This window comes from Drosophila navojoa, chromosome 3 (assembly GCF_054131105.1).
Source record: "Drosophila navojoa isolate 15081-1374.11 chromosome 3, UAZ_NAV_1.0, whole genome shotgun sequence".
Taxonomy (NCBI): Eukaryota; Metazoa; Arthropoda; class Insecta; order Diptera; family Drosophilidae; genus Drosophila; species Drosophila navojoa.
In genome coordinates, this window is record NC_142891.1 from 4,918,523 (window position 1) to 4,940,883 (window position 22,361).

At 35.2% G+C, this 22,361-nt stretch overlaps 1 protein-coding gene across 3 annotated transcripts in view; it reads left to right on the forward strand.

The window, feature by feature from the left end:
* The first annotated feature begins 520 nt into the window (after nt 1-520).
* Nucleotides 521-22,361, forward strand: part of beat-IIIa (beaten path IIIa) — a 50,499-nt gene continuing 28,658 nt past the window's right edge. Inside the window, exons 1-2 of one of the 3 annotated variants that reach the window (XM_030387991.2) lie at nt 521-852; nt 4,260-4,801. In XM_030387991.2, coding sequence (XP_030243851.1) covers nt 4,447-4,801 — 355 coding nt within the window. In that variant the 5' untranslated portion in view covers nt 521-852; nt 4,260-4,446. Of the gene's footprint in view, nt 853-902; nt 1,104-4,259; nt 4,802-22,361 lie in introns of those variants that run through there. The other 2 variants (XM_089257709.1, XM_089257710.1) reach the window with 2 other exon arrangements.

Consider the following 22,361-nt stretch of genomic DNA (forward strand, 5'->3'; position numbering starts at 1 on the left):
TATGATTAATGTGCGGCACTCAAGAAGGTGAGAGATTTTATTTTGTTCGACTTGAGAACTTAGATAGATAGTGGCAAAGGCTAAATTAGTTTAAGATTTTAATTAGAAAGCTATTTGAACATATTTAAAATTCATTTGATAAATCAATTCATTAAGCTGAATTAATGTGAATTGACTAATAAATTACCTTCTATTAATATTTTCTGCGATCCCAAAAACACAATTCAAATGAAATGGCGCCCAAGTCAAACGAAAAATCCCATTATTTTAACAGCGCAAAGCTTTCTGTTAACGCTGAAGCGAAACGCCTGGGCAATGAAACACGTTCATAGCTGAGAGAATAACAACTGCTCGTTTCTGTTGCTCTCTCTCTCTCTCTCTCTCTCATTCGCTCGTGTATGTTGGCTCGTCTCACTTGAGGCTCGTCGGCTTGGCGTGCGTGTCTCAGGCATGCGCAAGGATTGCAGTGGCAGGCATAGTTCCGGCTTTGACCGCTGGATGGCGCACCACAAACTTGCACAAGAAGTTGAAAATTTTTTTTAGTTATGATTTGCACTCCAGTCCGAACGCACGTCGTTTGAATCGCGCGCGCGCTACTCTTTGGCATTCGAATTGAACCAGAACTGAAAAACCGAAACCAGAAACCAGAGGCACGCACACATACACACTGACACACACACACACACAAGCACTCACACACACTGGCAGCAATACTTCTGCATTTGAATGGACAAGTGTCGTGTGCGGGCTTTAAAAGTTGTTTCGTGTTAGTTCCATTAAAAAATAAAATAAAAAATTTGTGCAATAAAATCAAATTGAAAGCAAACAGAGAAAATAAAGTGCAAGTTTTAGGTGTGCTTCAATAAATTTGAGAAACACGAATTTAAAATATATTTATATACAGAAAAAAAAAAAAAAACAAGCAAAACAAAACAAAAATAAATGCGATTTGCGTGCCACAAACATTTATCAAGCATTTTGTTTGTTGTTGTTGCTGCTGTTGTTGCTATTGTTGTTATTGTTGCTGTTCCTTGTGAAAAGTTTCGAACTGCTGCGGTTGCGGTTAATTAAAATAAAAGCGCGACAATAGGAACAAAAAAAACGTGGAAAAGTAACAGTCTCTAATATAATAAAAAAATACTTGTTTTTTTTTTAATATTGTTGTATACTTAAATTTACTTTGATGTAATTATGATCTGTCTGTTGTGCGTGTTCTCTGTTCTTTAAAATCTTTTTTGTGCTTGCTCTAGCAATTTCGGTTTGAGTCTCGACTGTTTGTGATCCAATTTGTTCTATGTAAACAAATTCTTCAGATTTCGACTGCTCATTTAAAATAAAATGTTTGTTAATTATCTAAATATTTTAATATTCACTTTTTTGTAATTCGTTTACCTTATTTTTGCATTCATTTCGTCTTCTTGTCCTTTTCACTGTTCCTTATCTTAGTTTGGTTTGAGCCTCTGCTGTTGCTGATCTGTTCTGGTTCTCACTTTTCATATTTAACCTGCTCAATTCAAGCAATGTAGTTTAATACTTTTGCTTATTTAGTTATTTTCCATTTGTATTATTATTTTCTAATCATTTACATACATATATTCAAAATCTTATATAGTTCGCTATCATCAAAGGTTGCAGTTTGGTTTGAGTTCTTGCTGCTGATCTCAATTCCACATATATGTTAGAGCTGCTCAATTTAAGAATTTGTTTTCGTATTCAACATAAATATATTTTTTACACAAATTGTTTTTAATTCAGTTTTTTATTTTTTAATTAATTTATTTTTTTTTCTCTTTTGACTTGCTTGACAAATCATCTCCTGTTCACATTAATGAGTCTGCCCTTTGGTTTGCGTCTTGACTGTAGCAGATCGGTTTAGCTTGTACCTGCGCCTATTCCCCCTATTCTGTGCTCCTTGCTCTGTGTCTTGGCTACAGCTGATCTGCACTCTCCTTCCACTTGCCACTTCTTTGCTTTTGTTTCAAGTTTTCTGTACTTTTTTTAAACTTAATTTGCATCTATTGTAATTTACATTATTTCGTTCTACCAACTCACTAATTTCACTTAATTATGTGCGCTGCTCTGCTGCTTGCTCTCCACCCTCCCCCTTCCACAACGTGTTGATTGTTTTAATTTCGGTTCTTGGAGGATCTGGTTTGAGTCTCGGCTGCCTCACACTATTCCTCGCATAAAATTTGCTGCTGCATATTTTTAGGCGCTCTCGAAACAATGACGCAGCTATTTGTTGTTGTTTTTTGGGTTTTTGTCCGCTATCGTTTGTGTTTGTTATTTGTTATTGTTGTCGCTGCTGCTGCTTTATTATCTCTGCTCGACTTGTTAGCTGCCACATTTGTTGTTATTGTTGTTGCTGTGGCTGCCATTGTTGTGCAAACAGCCACAACAACATTTTGTGTACAAGTGCGTGTAAAAAAAAATTTGTCAAGTATTTTATTTATTTTATATTGTTTTTGCTTTCTCTCCTTTTCTGCTGTCATTAAAAGCACTTTGTAATGCTTTGTTGTTGAATTTCCCATTGGCTTTTGTTTCTCGCTTTGATTTTTTCAACGTGCTTCAACAACATCGGCCCAAATCCTATTTAGTTGTTCAATCAAGCAACAGAGCTTGTAATACCATGATGAATTTTTTCCATTGTTGACAGTTTGAGTAAATTGTGTATGTTGTATTGTTTGATCTGCTGTGCTGCACTAAAATCTGATTTGTTGAGCTTGCAACTGTATTCGAGATTTGATTGTAATAATAAACCATTCTGCCCTGATTTTCCATTTTTAATGGATTCAGGTTAACAAAATATTAATTGAGCTAGATCAATAAATAGTTACAGGAATTTGAATTGATGAATGGAGAATGAAATAAACATATATTGAATTATTATATATAGAATTATGATTAATATGCTGCGATCTGTTATACTATCTACAAAAGACTAACTTTTGGATTAATATAAAAATTGATAATTATATATACATATATATTTTTTTTTTTATCAACCATTTAATACCTTCTAACGGCTCTTCTGCTGTATAATAATAATAATGATTTTATGTAGGGTTTAATATGAATGAGCAAGCCTTTTAAGCATTTTTTACTCGATTCCTTAAATATTTTAAAAATAAAATAAAAAATTAAAAAAATAATATTTCAATAAATATATGTAATGATTCTTTCATTTGATCTGATTTATTGGTTAATTTTAATCAATTTTTATTATCAGTAAAATATTATTTTACAATTTATTTATATATTTTAAACATGTTTCAATCCGAAAATTCCCCAAATACTTATTTATTGTATATATATTTTTTTATTATTTTTAGATAATTTCCTCTATTAATTCCTTCAATTCTCCATTTAAGTAATTGTAATAAATTTAAAGACTGCTAAACATGCGAGCCAATGTAAAGTTATAAATAGTAATTAATAGGGCCAAATGGGCTGCGTATTAATATAGAAAGTTCTCAAAGAGAGAGAGAGACAGCAGAGAGTGGGAGAGAGAGAGAGAGAGAGAGAGAGAGTGAGAGAGAGTAGAGAGTGATGGACACACCAGAGACAGCGGGAGCAGTTGCCGCTAATCAAGTTTGATGGGCATTTCGCTGCAATGCGGCCCATGTGGGTCAGCGGAGCGTGTGGCATTATTATATTAACAGCGGAGCATCAACAACGACAACGACAAGGGACAGCGGACAGCGGACAACGACAACGAGCTAGCAGCGAAAGTGCTTGAACAAGGACTCTCAATTGCCTTGTTGTAAGCGTTTGCCAGTTAGCCGTAAATCAAATGCGCGGCAGCAGCAGCCGAGACTGAGGGGAAAATTTTGAATTTATGTTGCATGCGCCTCAATAGTGTCCCAAATGCTGCTCATTCTCTCTCTCTCTATCTCTCTCTCTCTTTCGCTCGCTCTCTGCTGTTGCTGTTGTAATTAATCTTTGGCCAAAATGCTGCAAAATTTATGTCTTTAACTTTGGGCAGCGCGTTGGCTGTGTCCTGGCCGTTTAATAGTTTCGCCCGCTTCACTTTTCTTCTTCTTTCTATTCTTCGTTCATTCTTTGCTTTCCTCTGCTCGTTTGCTTTCCGGTTACATTTCGCGCTCCCGATTAAAAGTGATTAATTGCCAGGCAGTTAAAATAAGAATAACAACAAGCAGAAGAGCAACAGCAACAACAACAACAACAACAATATGAACAACAAACAGCTATATCAACTTAATGTCTAAATTAAATAAGTGAATTCTTGCTTCACACAGAAATTAATAAACACATCGAATAGAGAGAGAGGAAGAGCGAGAGAGAGAGAGGGAGAGCGTGAGACTCTCACTGTGTGTGTGTGTGCGTGGGCTCGCCCACAGCCCATAAATAAACAGGCAAATAGCAAAAGGCGAATTTGCGGCCCTTTGACCCTTCCGGCAAAGTGAAAGTGTTTTAACTGCCAGCATGTGTATGCCAGAGCCCCAGAGTCACACTCACAGACTGAGTCACAGTCAGAGTCACAGTCACAGCCAGAGTCATAGACTGAGTCACAGTCATGGACAGAGTCAGCAGCAGCAGCAGCTGCTACCACAGCACCACCGACAGCACAGCCAACACCACCACCAACAGCAGCAGCAGGAGCAGCAGGAGCGGGAGCAGCACCCTCACCACCAGCAGCAGCACCACCATAGCCACAGCCACAAGCAACAGGCAGGCCAAGCTGTTAGCCTGGCCAAGAGGACAACAGCAACTACAACAACAACAACAGCAACACATTTGCAGCTTTGGTATATGCTACATGTGATATTAGTGCTAATCGGTAAGCCCAAATATTTCTGCCTATTTTTTTTTTTTGTTATACGTATATATATAATTATTTTAAATGGTTTGCAATTAATTGCAGAGGGCAAAAATTTAGTTTAAATGTTGCCAAAACTTGTACAAATTGAGATGAAAATGTTTGCTCATTTATGTTAAGTGTGTGTGCGTGTGTATGTGTGTGGGTGCCACGAGCTATGCCCTAGACTCATATACAAATACGAATCGCCATGGGGCTGCTCTGATAGCCATCTATAAGGCTCGCAGCTAGACAAACAAACATTTGGCCTGCCCGCTGGATTCATGTTGGCTGTATAAACAAATTATGCCAACTGCAATTGCCAGCGATAATATATACCGTAATATTCCATATTCATGGATTATTAAAATAACAAAATTGAATTTTTTCTATGAAAGGCAACAGCTGTGATAGAAAGCAAAAACGAAATTGGCAAAAAAGGCGAAATAATAAACAAAACTCTGACGAAATGATGAAAGGGTTACAGATTAGGTGAGGTTAGACTTGGGAATTGACATTTGTCAGTCTTAAGGGACTTTTAATAGAGAGAATAGGGTAAATTTCTTAATTTATATAAAATGTATTTCCACAGTTTCTTATTGTCATTAGTCAATGGGATTATGGACTGCTTAAATTGCAATACAAATTTAACTAAATGCGTTTAGTTTAATCGCATTTCATTAATCTTGATGACGAAAGCGAAAATAAATTAGATGGGGAATTTTTTATAAGCAATATGATAGCAATTGATTTTATTTGTAATACATAAATTAAAGAAATGTGAAGCGAAAATGCAAGCCTCATGGAAAGTAATCAAGGTTTATATAAATAATAAGATGGAAATAAAATACAAAATAAAATAAATCAAATAATAATTTATAAAACGAAAATTAATTAATAAATTACAAAAATAAGAAAAAATATAAATTGTAAATATATATTCATAAAAAAATTAATTTTTCTTATTTTAAAAATAAAAAACGACTAATGCTTCATGTATATATATAGCTAAAAAAAAAAGAGTAAATAAATAAAAAAGTAAAAAAATAAAAGTTACTAAAATATAAATTATTAGTATATATTAAATAAAAACATACATAAATGCAGCTCAAAACATAATAATTAATAAATATATACAAAAAATAAATAAGAAAAAATGAAAATATATAAATTGTAAATATATATTAAAAAAAAAAATAGATTGATTTTTTAATTTAAAAAATTAAAGACATATTTCATGTATATATAAAGCTCAAAAAATAAAAATTAAAATTAAAATAATAATAATTAAAAATATAAATTCTAAATATAAAGCTATATTTAAAGCTCAAAAAATAAGAATTTATAAACAAATTGAAAATAAAAAAAAACGTATATTTTATACAAATATACAGCTCAAAAATTTTATTCATCTTTTTATCCTCTTTTTTTTAATTTAATTTTCAATTTTAAATCAATTTAAATGCAACATCCAATAAATAATCAAAAATCCATTGAACTAGCAATTTAATAAATCAAAACTAGTGCAAAACAATTAAACTTGCCAACAAACAATGCACAGAAATTTTTATGAACTTGATAAACTGAAATGAATCTATAAAAGTTGTAAAACATATTTGAAACAAGAGGAAGCAGCACTTCAAAGCATGTTTGCCTCAATTACTTCTTCGATTGAGCCGCTTACACTTAAATGCTTTGAAATATTTATCCATTTACTCAAATTCCTGCTAAAATCCATGAATATGAATACCGAGAAAAAATGAAATGTAGATATAAAATAATATACGTGCGCTCAATTAAAATTTTCAGCCACTTGAAATATGTCAAAGGCGCAATTTTTTTTTTTTATATCGAACAGTTCAAGGACAACAACAAAATTATGCCAATAAAAAACACTCAAGGAAATTGCCAAGCAAAGTTCAAATAATCGAAACGAAGCAACTGGTACTTAAGTAATTTTCTAGCTAAGAAAAAGCAAACAACAAAACAAATTACGATACGCACGCTGCATAGAAATTAATAAATTGCCTGTAGATGGACGAGGACTCCTGCTCCTGCTCCTGCTCCTGCTGCTGCTCCTGCTGCTGCTCCTGCTCCCACTCTCTAATATATTCGAGCTTTGCTCCTGTTGTTGTGTCACTGTCAAAGCGCAAAAAAGTTAAGTTGACATTTCCGCCGAACAAACACACGCACAGAAAAAGAGAGAGAGAGAGAAAAAGAGAGGGTAGACACGTTGCTAGAGAGAGCGAGCTAGACGGCAATAGCTAAGGAGAGAGCGAGCGAGATGGGGCACAACATTAAAGCCATTGAAGAGCGTTGGCTTTCATTATTTTTAAATCATATCACATGGCGCAAAGGCAAACGGAAACGGATATGAAACCAACTGATGTGTGCGTGTGTGTGTGTGTGTGAGTGGGAGCTCGTGGGTGTTCGTGGAGCTTAATTCAACGTCTCATTTGCATACATTAAAATGTCACATTTTACATGCCGTTTGTGCGTCGCTCGCCCTTAAGCCATAACGGTTTGCCGTCAGTTAACGTTAAGAAGCCTCCGCCTGTTACACATAAACTACATTAGCAATTGCCAGTCTCAGAGTCTCAGAGTCAGAGCCGGAGTCAGAGTCAGAGTAGGAGTCAGCCATCAGGACGTCGCCGCAGCCGCAGCGGCAGCGGCAGCGGCAGAGGCAGAGGCATTGCAGCCATGTAAAAATGGCTTAACGCGCAAATCTTTCAACTAAACATTAATCCTAATGGTTTTCAATTTTTTCCCTCTGGCTGGAACGCGCGTCTGTGGCAAGTCAACTTAGCAGTAGCAGCTGAAAAAAAAAAAGAAAATAACATTTTATTGATAGGGAATGCTGAACTGCGAGATACGCTGGAATAGCTGGAAAAGTAGCTTAGAAAATGATGGACTATTAGATATGATGTGAAAGAAGTCAAAGAAGAATAAGAAGAATAAGAATGAAAGAGAGGAGAAGAGAAGAGAAGGGAAGAGATGAGAAGAAAACAGAAAATGAAATAGTTTTCATAGAAAAATGATAGATGTAAATGGAATAGAAAGAAAAGAACAGAAAATAAAAGAAATAGAAATGAGAGGATGAAAAGGAAAGGAAAGAAATGGTAAGGAAAGGAAAAGAGAAAAATAACAGAAAAGGAAAGGAAATAAAAAGGAAGAAAACAAGAAGGAAAAGAGAAGGCAAGGCAAGAAAAGAAAAGAGAAGAAAATTGAATAAAAGAAATGAAAACTGAAGCAAAGTCAACAGAGGAGAATCCCACCATGCCTATACTCCAGCCAGCCTATACTACCCACTGTCACCCACTTTCAATGAGTATAAAACGGGAAAAAAGCGAACCCTGCGCCCTCAGCCTGAGCCACAATTCCTGTTTTGCATGTAAATACGCTCTTTGATATTTGCGACGCATTTCGCCTGCAGCCTGATTGCCTCTGACAGCCACGCCCCGCCTCCCAGCCCCTCTAAAAAATATTGACTGACTTTAAATATGAATTTTAGCGAAATGCGCAAAGGCCAGCTCATAAAATGTGCCGCCCATTCTCATTAGCCGGCCTCATTAATCAGCAGTCGGCCCTAAACGAGAAACGAAACTCAAAAAAAAAAAAGCTAAAGGAATCAAAAAATCAAACGTTGCCCTTGACTTAGTTTGTTAGCCGGGCTGCTCATCTAGGCGGCACACGAGGCTAATTTCGATTCACATGAGAGGCGCGCGGCTGGGCTATTAAGGCAGATCTAGTTTATGCCTATGATGGACTATAAGATATCCAGTAAAATATAGTCTTCGTAGATGAATTAAAACTAAGGGAAAATAAAAATTTAAAAATATTTAAATGAAATCAGATGGTGAATAATGTAAATAATTTGAGAGAGATAGAGAGATAGATAGAGATCGAGGGATAGATAGAGAGAGAAAGAGAGAGAGAGAGAGAGAGAGAGAGAGACAGATAGAGAGAGAGAGTAAATTCTGTATGAGAATATAGAAAACTTTTCTTTTTATGGAATTTTATAATAATATTAATTATTATTTATATTATATCAAAAACATTTAAAATAAACTATTAAAAAAAATTTTTTTTTAAATAAAATAAAAAAAAACAAAATACGTATCTCTTATATTTTTCTTTTACTTTTATTAATATAATTCATATAATAATAATAATAATAATTGATAATATTAAAAATTTTTTTTTTAGAACAAAAATATATTACTATTTAAAATAATTTAAAAAAAAAAAAAGAAAATATGTATAATAAATTTTTTGTTCTTTTACTTTTAATAATATGATTGATTTTTTTTTCATAGCTAGAAAAATACAAAATGAATTCAAATAAAAATACCTTATATTATTTATATGTTTTATTTTTACCTATTTATTTATTTATTTATTTTATTTTATTTTATTTTATTTTATTTATTTTATTTTTTTTATTTGTACGGCTCTATTAGTATGCTTAGCTCATCTACCAAAATATTTATCACTGCATCAAGAGTCCATCAAAGATTTCTGTTTGACATGTTTTTACAAGAAAAACATTTGCTTAGGCCGAGTAAATATTGTCATTGTTGGGTAGAAAAAATTACAACAAATTTGAGATGGTCAACAAAAATCTGTGATGGTCTCGTGACACATAAAATAGGATTTATAAGAGCTATTTTTATTATTGCATTTAATTTTATATATAAGAAAATTGATATGAAATATAAAAAAAAAAAATATATAAAATAAAATTTACGAGATATTTAAACATTTTTTTTATCAAAATTTTTTAATAATTTAATTATAGAACTTTTCAATTAACCTGCATAGTTTTCGAATGCTCTAAAGCTGCATTATGTTTAACTGAAAAAATGTTGATATCTTAAATTGCGACAGACATTAAATAGAGAGAGAGAGAGATAGAGAGAGAGAGAATAGAAAAAATACCGCATTGCAATCAGCTTTATGATTATATTTATTCATTTATTCATTTTACGGATCGAATGATTTCTCAGGCCTGAAATATTTGATAAATACATTATTTATGTAGAGCAGCTTAATTCACGTACTTGGATGGAATTTATATATGTATATACATATATATATATGTATTTGTATATGTTGGTTTATTTACCCTCTGTCGCACCTTTGCGGCCATTGGGGACACTGGGTACACACGTGGCATATGCTCGCACACTATCGCATTAGGTTATCCTGGCGAGCTGAGCATAAGCTCAAGTGGGCTCTGCTTTTGTTTTCAAAATAAAACTGTTTCGCTACAATAACAAAGCAAGTGTTTTTGTTTTGATTATCCATAAACACAGAGTGAGAGAGAGAATGGGAGAGAGAGAGAATGGGAGAGAGTGGGAGAGAGTGGGAGCGAGAGCTACAATAGATGATGATAGCTGTCTGATTGCTCGCATACAAACACGCACACACACATGCTCACACACACTCATAAGTGTGCGTACTTCCATTTATTCGAGTGACACACATAAAAAAACGAGTGAGAACGTTGCTGTCGGGCTGCACCGACTGCTGAATACTCATTCAGGGCTTAGAGAAGGCTGGCTGAACTATTTTAGGATTTGCCACGCCCATAATGACATATTCTCTTACTTTACATAGTTTATGTAGTCATTGAATTTCTGGTACAAGTTCTAGTTTTGGATTTGCCACGCCCCCAATGGGTGTAGATATATCCTCCATATCTTATTGGATATATAATCTCAATTTCAAGTGCCTTGATAACTCGTTTTTCGATTTGCCACGCCCCTAGGCTTCAAGGCTATATAAGTTACATAAATATTTTAAATCTCAAGTCCCTTCATACAAACAAGTCTCTTCATATAGACAAAATCTATATACTCGTTTCATTTCGCGTGATTGAGTATGAACCAAATGGAAACCAAAGCATTCTGAGCCACTAAGCTATTGTTAAAGTTTATCTTTGCATTTGCCAAATGATGGCAGCTCGACTTTTGTTATTGTGCTCGATTTCATTTATTTGATGAGTGCTCGCAGCTGCTGTTGTTGTTGTTATTGTAGTTGAGATTGACGTTAACAGCAGGTAGCTTAAATAGAAATAAATTTTCGGCAATCGCATTGCTCATCAGCGCAATTCATGCATTCATTCATTCATTCATTCATATTTAATGATGCTTTTAGTAACAACATTTTTATGAACTCGACAATCAGCTGCACAAATCAAATTACAGTTTTTTTTGCCTATTTGATATTTGTTTTTGATTTTAATCAGAGATAATTATAGGCCGCAGAGCCATAGCTAAGAACGCCTGGACTTTAGCTGGAAGACTTGAATCACTTCGTTCAGCATTGTTCATTCATAATTAAACTCGGATAATTAAATGCTGTTTATGGGCTTTTCCTCTATCATTATAGATCTGAGAACATCAATTAATGAAAGACAGAAATCCGTTTCTCACATTTCGTTTTCTTTTTATCTATCTGGTAAATTGATATGCGCTTGGCCATAAATTGTAACGTTTCAATTAAAAATGATGGCCGCGGCCGAAAGCCAGAGGCGTGGCATAAAAAACTGAAATGTAGACAAACAATGGCCGATCGGGACCCAAAGGCCAACGCCCCACGAGCTAAGCAAATTGAAACAAAATGAAACACATTTTGTGCGTGTTCTCTGTTGACTTCTTGTTCTTCTCTTTTCTCTCCCTCTCTCTCCCTCTCCTTCTCTCTCTCTCTCTGTCTCCCTGTCGATTTGTATTGAAATCATTAGAGCGCTGCAAGAAAACGAAAAAGTTCTATAAACTGATGGGCAGCGGGCGCTGGGTGGGCGTGGCATTAATGTCTGACGAACAAACAAACAAGCGACTGACGCCTATTAATCATGCCGACTTTACGTACCATTAAGCACGAACATTTCAACGGGCCGAAAGGCGTTTCGACTTTTTGGTATATCATTGCAGCATGATATGAGAGTTCCCACGGGTCGCAACCTGTGGTCACTGTCTAATGAGTTGACCGACCAGGCAATACCCTTGACTTGAACAAAGGCGAATCCCAGCCCCAGCCCCAGCCCCAGCCCCAACCCTCGGCCGCTGACTGTCTGCCGACAAAAAAAGGTTCACAGCAGCGCTGCAATATGAGCAACAGCTAGACCCAAAAAAATACACACACACTCACACACACACACACATTCGGAGGCCCAACAAAGCACAAACACTGTAACTGGCTGCCTAATGGCAAAAATATTGTATTACAGCAATTTGTGCAGCACACCGCCCCCCATCTAGCCGAGCCACCCAAGCCAGTAGGGATAAAAAAAAAAATATAAATAAAAAAGAAAATATAAATAAAAAAACAAAATTTATATATATGTATATAATGGCACAAAATGAGCAGCCCAAGGGTCGCGCTAACGATATGGTAAATTTATCAAAAAAAAAAAAAAAAAGAAAAAAAAATCAAGAGAAGGAGTGCAAGACCCACAAACAACATGACACCAGTCCGCAGTACGTTAAGAGGGGCAGGCATAAAATAATCAGCACTCGGCACCAGAAATGATCCAGAAAAGGCAAATGTTGAGGCTAAAAGGCTTTTCAGGTCAGACGCTGGCCCTGCGCTCGGCTCGGCTGCCAAATTGATTTGATTTCCGGCCAACGTCAAATGAAGCTGAAAGATGCAAATTTCCAATTCGCACTTGTGCCGAGCCAAATGCTTAAATAATTTAAATATTTTGCTAACCAATTGCCCCATTCGGCATAATCAAAGAGCCGAGTGCGATGTAAGCGAGGAGCAGACCGAATCAGCGCTTAGTTTAAGTCATGTAAGCAGCTCACAAAAGCGGAAAAGACAATTCAATCGATTTGCTAAAGCATACATGTGTGCTATTACCCAAGTGTGTGTGAGAGTGTGTAAGTGTGTGCGAGAGTGCGCTTTGCACAAAAAAAAAAAAACATAAGAGATAGTGTGTGTGTGTGTGTGTGTGTGTGGGTGTGGGACAAAGCGCTGCACAAGTGCTTGAAATATTTTCACTTTTGTCATTTCCTACTCGCTTGGCATTCCTGAAATTCAAACAAAGAGCGACAAACGCTCCAGAAATATGTTAACGCACAAGTTAAAGAAAATGTAGCATACTTTCGAGGCGCGCGCGCACAGCTAACTCAGCCAGCTCAGCAGTTGGCGATGGCAGCGTGATAGAAAGCATATCAAAGAAATCGGAGCAGCTGTGCAGCTGTGGCAATTCATTTTATGAAAACTGGGTAAAGCTTGTTGAAATAATAATACACTTTTAGTGCGGCAGCGGAGGGGTGCATTAGGAGGTAGAAAGTTCCTTGATGTGCGGCATTCAAATAAAAATCTTCAGCTGCCCCAAGACATATATGTTGTACAAATCACTGCAATGCTTGGCTCTGGTCTGCTTGAAGTTGGATCAATATTTTCATGGGCAGCCAGAATAGAAAATATATCAAAGCTTAAAGTCTCAAGAGATGAGCGGAGAAGTTGCAGTTGCTTTTAATAACTCAGTCAAATGTCTCGCATTTGCTTACTTTACTGAAATTTTTGATAACTAAAAGTTGTGCTTTGTGAAGATTTTGTATTAAATAATATTTCATGTAAGAATGCAGAAAGCTTCTTTAAAAGTATTTATACTCATGTTATATGTTAAAGACAGAGCGAGAGGTTGAGAGCTCTGGGAATGCTACGTATTTATATTTATATATGCATATATGTAGACCATCTACAAGACGACTTATTTAACATTATTATTATTCACAAATTTACTTTCCTAAATTTATTTTAAGTACTCAAATTATTATATTAAAAAATATATATTGCCTTATTAAAAACTAAATTAAACACTTAAAAAATAATTTGAAAATTTTACTTAAATTTATACAAGTATAATATATGTATATATTAAATATTTAAAAAAAAAAACTTTTATGCATATTATATATATAAGAAAAATAATAAACAAAAATATTATATAAAAAAAATATTTTAAAAATATATATATTATTTATAAATATTACATTTTAAATTATATTTATTAAAATTATTTTTAAGTACTAAATTAAATATTAAATTTGAAAAAAATATTTAAATGTATACAAAAATAATATATGTATATATTAAATATATAAAATAAATTTTTATGCATATTATATATATTAGAAAAATAATAAACAAAAATATTATATAAAAAAAATATTTTAAAAATATATACATATAGGTATATTATATTTATAAATATAAAATTTTCAATTATATTATATATTTATTAAAATTATTTTTAAGTATTAAATTAAATATTAAATTTGAAATTTCTATTGAAATTTATACAAAAATAATATATGTTTATATTAAATATTTTTTAAAATTTTTTTATGCATATTATATATATTAGAAATTTAATATACAAAAATATTATATAAAAAATATTTTAAAAATATATACATATATGTATATTATATTTTTTAAATATTAAATTTTATATTATATATATTAAAATTATTTTTAAATACTAAACATACAAAATAATAAATGAAAATATAGTATATAAAATTATAAAAATAAAAAAAATTAAAGATATAATTTTATGTTCTTTTTATGAAATGTAAAACACAATGATTTATACTTAAATCTCCAAAGAGTTAGGTCTTGTATTTATATGATTTTTAAGCCACCCCCTTCACAACCCAGCTCAACCAAAGACCCACCCCGCTCAGCTAGCACACACTTTATCTTCACATCCGATATCAATTATATATAGCCAGTGTAAAACACTTGGAGCCCTGACACGTGCCCATCGCTGGGTGCTAATGGCAATGAGGAGTTCAAATCGTGTGAGGCGGCCGCGCCCAACACTTTCGCCCAGGACGCCCCGGCCGCAACAGGGGAAGCGCCGGCAAATGGCATCTCGATGTTAGTTTTTTCGTTTTTCTTTTTTCTGATGCTTGCAGTGAATTTTGGGCAATAGACGAGCGCAAATAGAGCAGAAAAATTGCGCCTCCGGCTGAGCGAAACTCGGAAACTGGGTCCAGTGAAAGTTGTAAAGCGAAAGTTTTAAGTGTGCGTGTGTGTGCGAGAGTGTGTGTGTGGGCCTTAGCTCCTGGCCAGGCGTGTAATTTATTTGGTAAGTGGTAATCAATGGGCGGCTGTCCAGTGGCCGGCATTGATGTTGATATACGACAATCCAAGCTGGATGGGTTAAGCCAACGCTGCCAGCGTGGAGCAGGCGAGCTTATCGCGACTTTCGAGGGCCTTCCTTCCAGCTGTAAAGTAGCCAAAGCGGCACTTTTATGGCCGTCAGTTGAAAGGTCACTGCAGATGGCAAAAGATTTGTGGCCGAAATTTATGACAACATGCTGAGGCATTAGCATTCCAAACATGCTGTTAACATCAGCATTTGCATATGCATATGACACACGCACACACACACACACACACGCATACATTCAAAGAGCACTCAGTGCGAGTGCTCGCATCATATGTGCGAATAATGTGCGGCAAGCGAAAGCAATGCCAAAAAGTATCCATAACAATAAAGCAGCATTAGCAGCTGCCCCTAACAACAACAACAACAACAACAATAAAGTTTTAGCTAAATTATGGCCATCATTTTAAATGTTATTTTTTCCCTTTTGCCATTTTCCCATTTTCGTGTTTTTTTTTTCTTTTTTGCCCTATTTTCTTTTTGTGACAAAGTGCAAAACTCAGCATTAAAATTGTTGCGCAAATTATGCCAAAAGCGAAAAATTTCCCAAATTTATTACAGCAAAATAGCTGAAGTGGAGCAAAATCTATGTGAGCTTCTGAATGCCCTCACTTTAAAGTGGAAATATAAATATATAGATCGATATAGTTTTTTGGTAGAGCCAAAATGTTTACTAGCAAAATTTGAACAAAAATCCATATATATATCATAAGATATCTTAACAAAATATTTAATATTATCACAACAGATATACATATGTTTATTTCTGTAACAAAATTTATATTTTATATTTAAAATTTTTTCAAAAATTAACATTTTCTGTATCTATCATTCTGATTTAATAAATAGATACTAGCCAACAAATAAGTTAAGGCTTTTACGCTGTAGGGCCCCTAACAAAAAATTGCAGCAAAAATTTTAAAAAGAATAATAATAATAAAATAAATAAAAATTAGTAAAATAATAAAAAATAAAAAATTTTGACGAACAAAGCAAGTAAATAATTAAAAAAAAAAAACTGCGGCAAAAATAAACAAAAAAATATATAATAAATAAAAATTTATAAAATAAAAATGATAATAATAATAAAAAAATAATAATTATTATAAATTCTTACAAACAAATCTAGTAAACTTTAACAAAAAATTTAAAAGAATTAAAATATTAATAAAAGAAAATACTACAAAAAAAAAAAAAAATCTGACAACAAAGCAAGTAAATTTTTAACAAACAACTGCAACAAAAAAAGAATAAATAAATATTAATAAAATCATTTCTGTTCTATTTTCTGTATTATTGACGAATTCACAAACACACACATTCATTAGGTAGAATATTATTCATGCTGTGCTTGAACTTTATTCTGTAAATTCATTTAAGTCGATATATAATTTATTATTATGAATTTACTAAAATTCTATTATAATTCTTAAATCACCTCCATTGATTCTATATAGCCTATCATCTCATATTATTAGTCCAACTGCTGTTCGATTCAATGTGACCCACTTGTAGAGTATTTTTATGTTCCATTTTTTGTTTTCCATTCTTTTTTTTTTTTTTTTGCCAAATGCGCAGCTCTTCTGTGCACTTGCTATTGCCGCAGAGTTGCCAATGGCCCCCACAGCAGCACAGTCAGTATCTACAGTATCTGTGTGTGTGTATCTTGGGCACTGTGCAGCTGTTTCCATTATGGCAGTCGACAGTCGAGAGTCCGCACTGCACAGTTCACAGCCGACAGTCGAATTTCAGGCCACACATTTGGACTTTGTGCATTTGTCGCGAGTTTTATGCGCTTATTTTGGCTCTTTATCTGTATGCCTGTGCGTGCGTGTGTGTGTTTGATATTTGGATTCTGTTTGTTGACCCACACACTGCGGGGGCAGCGGCAGCTTTACCGCTTTGTGCATATCATGAAATTTTAATTGAATTTATGCATTTTATTATGCATATTGGCGAGAGCGAGATGCCAAATGATGTGCAGACAAACTTTACAGCTGTCAATAGCTTTGACAAGCGATCTGCCACCCAGCCACTGCCTACTCCTGCCAACTCCCAGCTCAATGGGCCGCTGCAGCACTCATACGCCACGTTGGCTCAATGTCAAAGCGAGCAGCAGCAGCAGCAGCAGCAGCAATGACAACTACTTTTCGGCTTTTGGTGCTGGCGTTGGCCTCGTTTTGCGCGGGCTTCAGCCAGACATTCGCTTATTCAGTTTGGCAACATATTCAATTTTTTATGCGCGTGGCGCAGGTTTTGCAGCTGCGTCTGCCATTTCGCAGCTGCATGGATACATTTTTTACGGCACAGATTAATGCGGCGTGGCCAGCAGCAGGAGCAGCAGCAGGAGCAGGGGCAGGAGCAGGCAACGAAGTCCAACAAATGTATAATATTTGCATGACATTTTTAATGCAATTTTAATATGCGCGCGCAGCTTAATTAAATATTTAATATGCCATGCGATGGCCGCCATGCCTGCTATCTGATTTTTGTCCTGGCACGCCCACACGCCCACACGCTACAAATTGACTTTTATTCTGTGCCGCGCAAAGTTAATTATCAATAATATTTGTGCACATCACTGAATAAATGCAATTAATTTCCATTTGCCTTTGACTTGAACGGGAGACCGGACAGCCAGGAGCGAGGAGCCAGCAGAGGGCGGCGAGCAGAGTCGAAACGACAAATTCGTATGTTAATTACATAAAAAAAATGCATATATATATATATGTATGTATATGTATGTGTGGATAAACATATTAAATAATGAAATCAATTAAACAAACATCATAAGCGGAATATTTACTTCGGGCTTAATATAACTAAGGCGTGTCTATTGAGAGAAGGGGGCGAAGAGGGGGCTGCAGAGCTATGAACTACAACTGAAGTTAGCCAGTTGCTTTGAATAGCGAATTGAAGGGCGGCAATCTGATTAGGTAATCACTTGCAATATATTGAGAATTCTCTGTAATTATTCAAAGAATTTTGTATTTAATTTGCAGCTCCATCAATGCCATTTTATACACAGTTAAAGTTTTTGCTTGCAATGCTTCAAGCAGTGAGGTGACTGAGAGTCCTTTTGCTCCAGGAACTAAGATTACATACCAAAGATTCTTGCTAAGAAGGCTTAAAATATTTTCCAATTAAATTATAATTTACCATCTAATTAACTAAATATTATTAATATTATTAATGACTGGGAATGTCCTTAGCCCACGGTCACAAGAATTAATTAAAATTAAATTAAATAAAAAAATAATAGATCTTCATTTCTGTTAATATTAATATATAAAAGAATAAAAGGTAATTATATAAATAAATCATTTAAAAATATTTATAATAAAACTAAAATATAATATATAAAAAAATAAAAATAAACAAAAATGAAAATGAATAAAAAATTGAAAAAAAAAAAAAAATATATATATATAATAAAACAAAAATATTTGTAAATAAATAAAATAAAAGATAGTATAAAAATGTAAAGGTAAAAAAAAATATATATAAAAAAATAAAACTAAAAAAATAATAACTCAAAATGTATATAAAAATATTTTAAAATTAAACAATAATATATCTTAAAAAAAAAATAAATAATAATAATAATAATTTGTAAATAATAAATTATTTAATGACTTCCTGAAAACTCTACCTTTTTTAAAAACTAAAATATGTATAAAATATATATTTATAATAATAAACAAAATAAACTTAAAGCCCCCCTCAACACTAAAATTCTCAATTTAGCTGAAACTAGTTGAACCACCCGCATGATTGTTTAGATTAAGTGAAACATTTGATGGCATAGCACACACTCATAATTGACATTGCTCAATATTTGGTTAGCACTCGCATTTCAAAAGATTTATGTGCGAGCATTGATGTTAAGTGAGTTTGGGTCTTAAATTTCACTTAAGCCTTTAAGTAAATTATTGCTAATGGCCTGCAAACAGCCACGCAGAGGGGCAACGTGGCAACGGGGCAAAGGGAATGGACGACTGGCAGATCTTTAACTGCTCGATGGCTGACAGAATGGTGCCAAGATGTGGCACTCCAGTAAAGTAATCACAACATTTGATTGATTGAAATCAATTTCCCGTCAAAGGCAACGTCTGCATGGCTGCATTCCCAAGTGTGCGTGTGCGTGTATATGTGTGCGTGTGTGTGTGTGTCTATTTGTCTATGCATATTTACTTAAACTTCATTTCATTCTTCGATATGTCCTGGCGCGTGTGCCTGTGTGTGTGCGTGTGTGTACCGTTAAACGACTATACGCTTGAAAGCAAGCAAAGCAATAGCTACGACTCGCTCCTTGGCTTTGGCCATAGATGCCAATCGCAGACACGCGACAAGGACATCCAGAGCCTCAGACAACGATTGCTGCCTTATTCCGCGAAATTAATTTCAAATGAGTGACTGATGACGATTATTGAGATTCATATTCTATATACATACATATATGTAAATAATAAGCTAAATGCATGCTTAGCTAAATTCAAGTTGTTTTCTCTACGATTTTTAAAGCGCAAAACCAATCCGCAAAGCAAACAAATACACATAGAGAGGCGGAGGAGAACGAGCGAATACGTGGCTGGGATTTTTATAACCAAATCAGAACAAGGCTTCAGCTTTGGCCCCAGCCTCGGCTTCAGCTTTGGCCCCAGCCTCGGCTTCAGTTTCTGTTTCTGACTAAACAATTGGCTGGCTGACTCGTTGGCTGCCTGGCTGGTTGGTCTCGATTTGCTGGCGCTTTGTTTCCTGCCATGGCAGATGCTTTTTGGCATTGCTTTTTATTGTTTTTTATGATCATTTGTATTCATCAATTTTGTATTGATTTGGCTCGAGCACCCATTTCCGCGTTTATATGCCAAGACCAGGCAGTGAAAGGATGAAAATATTTATAAATATATATACACACATACACACATAGATATGTACCTATATACAAATGCCTTGAGTTTGGCAGTTCCTTTGCCAATGCGAAAACAGCATCTTACGAATTTATGAGCTATAAAAACAGCTGCTGAGCTGCTCCAATAGCCAGACCAGCACAGCCAAACCAAACACAAATACACAGACAACAACAGCAGCAACAACAAACTCTACAACAACAACAACAACAACAACAACAACAATAAAGTGCTCGAAATTTTTGATTACTTTTGTTATTGTTTTTATGCTTTCTCGCATATTTGTTGATTTTATGTTCCTTTATATTTTAATTATGCGCCAAGTGGATGATAAACAAAAATTAATGTTTATTGAAAAGTTACAAAAATACACTCAAAAGCTGCAATAACATTCTTTAAAACAAATATTGCAAAATGTCTCTTCAGTGTTCAGTGGAAAAGTCAGTACAATATAAAATGTTGTGATACTCTGAAATTAATAGCAGAATCGACTTTGCTAAGCCTCTCCAAGCGCGATTGGTTGTTGGTATTGTGTTAGTATTAGTGTGAGACTGTGAGCCTCCAGACAGCTCAGCTGTTATGTTAAAGTTGCAGTCTGCGCTAGTTCCCTCTCATTGCGGGAGAGAGAGCAGGACAAAGCTAGCTGTTGCTGAGCGTAGTTTGCGCTGTTGCTGAGCGTAGTCCACGCTGTTGCTGCGCGAGAGTGAGATGGCTATTGAGGGCATTCGGTCAGGCTCGCTGTGATGGTTGCTGGAATGAGTGAAATGAGAAGAACGCCGATCTCTCAACTATGACTATGGCGGCAGTGAGTTAAAGCGAGTGAGCTGTATAAGTTGCATAATTGAGTGATCAAATGGCAGTCTTAAGCTCTGCCAAGGCAAGTTGATCTTGTGTGGAAAGGATGTGAGGGAGAGCGGGACGCTATAGCGCGCTAGACAGCACAATAACAGTATGGCTACGTACAGTGGCTCACAGCTTATTTCAAACAGCACCTTATATAAAATGTATATATTAAATTAATTAAATTCCATGACTATATAATTATTTATTGCCTTCCCCTTGATCTATAATTAATTTAATATACTTCATTTCATAAAGTTGCTCTAGAAGTCAACTTAAAACTGTACTGTCACTCCGATCGATGCTCTCTATTCTAGGCTAATAAGCTCATTAGTCATCTCAACTGTCAATTGCATTTGCATTAGCTGCTAATGCAAGTTGCAGCAAACAGTTGCAACTGTTACCTGATTGGTCCGAGCTGGGCTAACTTTGTGGCGTCTTCCGCTGCCGTTGTCTTTGTCCTCTATGCCTTGAGCCGGACTGGCGCTGGCTGGCCCTGGCTGGCCCTGGCTGGCGCTGGCTGGCTCTGGCTTTCTATGATAAATTGATTGATATTTGAATTTAATGATAAGCGTGCTGTTAAGAGACGACCACTGCATTGAGTTGCCAATTGAATTTGCGACACCAGAGTGGAAGACGAGCGAAGAGAGGGGGGCCGTCGTGCCTTTCATTTTTCAACTTCAGCGACAGCAGACGGCGTTATGGCCGGGTCCTTCGTCCTTGGTGCTTGTGATGGCTTGGTCTTTGCGCAATATGCAAATTTCTGCTCTCCTCTTCTTCATCTCCATCTTCTTCTTGCCTTTTTTTAACACTTGATGCTTGATATAAGCAAAACTTTTGCCACTGATAATGACATTTTTATAGTGCGTTGACGAGCTCGCCAGCCATTAGGGCCACAAAACTTGGGTGCATGAGTTATTATGGCTCGGTTGGCAGCTGCTCGGGTCGAAACTGTCGCCGGTGTTGAACTAACAGCAATTTGTGTGGGGCATTGCCAATCGATTTATATGCCAATTTGCATAATCATTAAGTTCACACACACACACACACACACACACACGCACAGACAGAGAAATATATTGGCAATAAGGCTTGCATACAATTTTTGCTTCAATTTTATATAAAATTGATTTCTCTTTCGCTCTCTCTCTCTCTCTCTCTCTCTGCTGCAGAGGCCACGCCCACTTCCGTTCGCCTACTGTACAAATTGTACCTGTAGAAAATCGAAAGCCTTGGGACTTGGTCTGATTTTCAGTTACATCTCTACATGTCTCTCTCTCTCTCTCTCTCTCTCTCTCTCTCTCTCTCTCTCACTCTCTCTCTCTTGTCCGTGTCTGTTAAATTTTCATAAATTTCAAATTGTTCAGCTTATGAAAGTTACATAAATTGTTTAAACTTTTCGTTGGCCCGGCTGCCAATCTTCATACATTTTGGCCTCATTAAAGCGCCCCGGGCCAGACTTGGCCCACTGAATTATTTATAAAGGCACGCTGTGCGAAAGAAATGTACAAGTCGAATACGAATTTTCGGACATGGGCATGAATATGGACTATGTGGGCCGAAGGGCGGGGCGTGGCAATGTGGCTTCTTCTTCTTTTATATA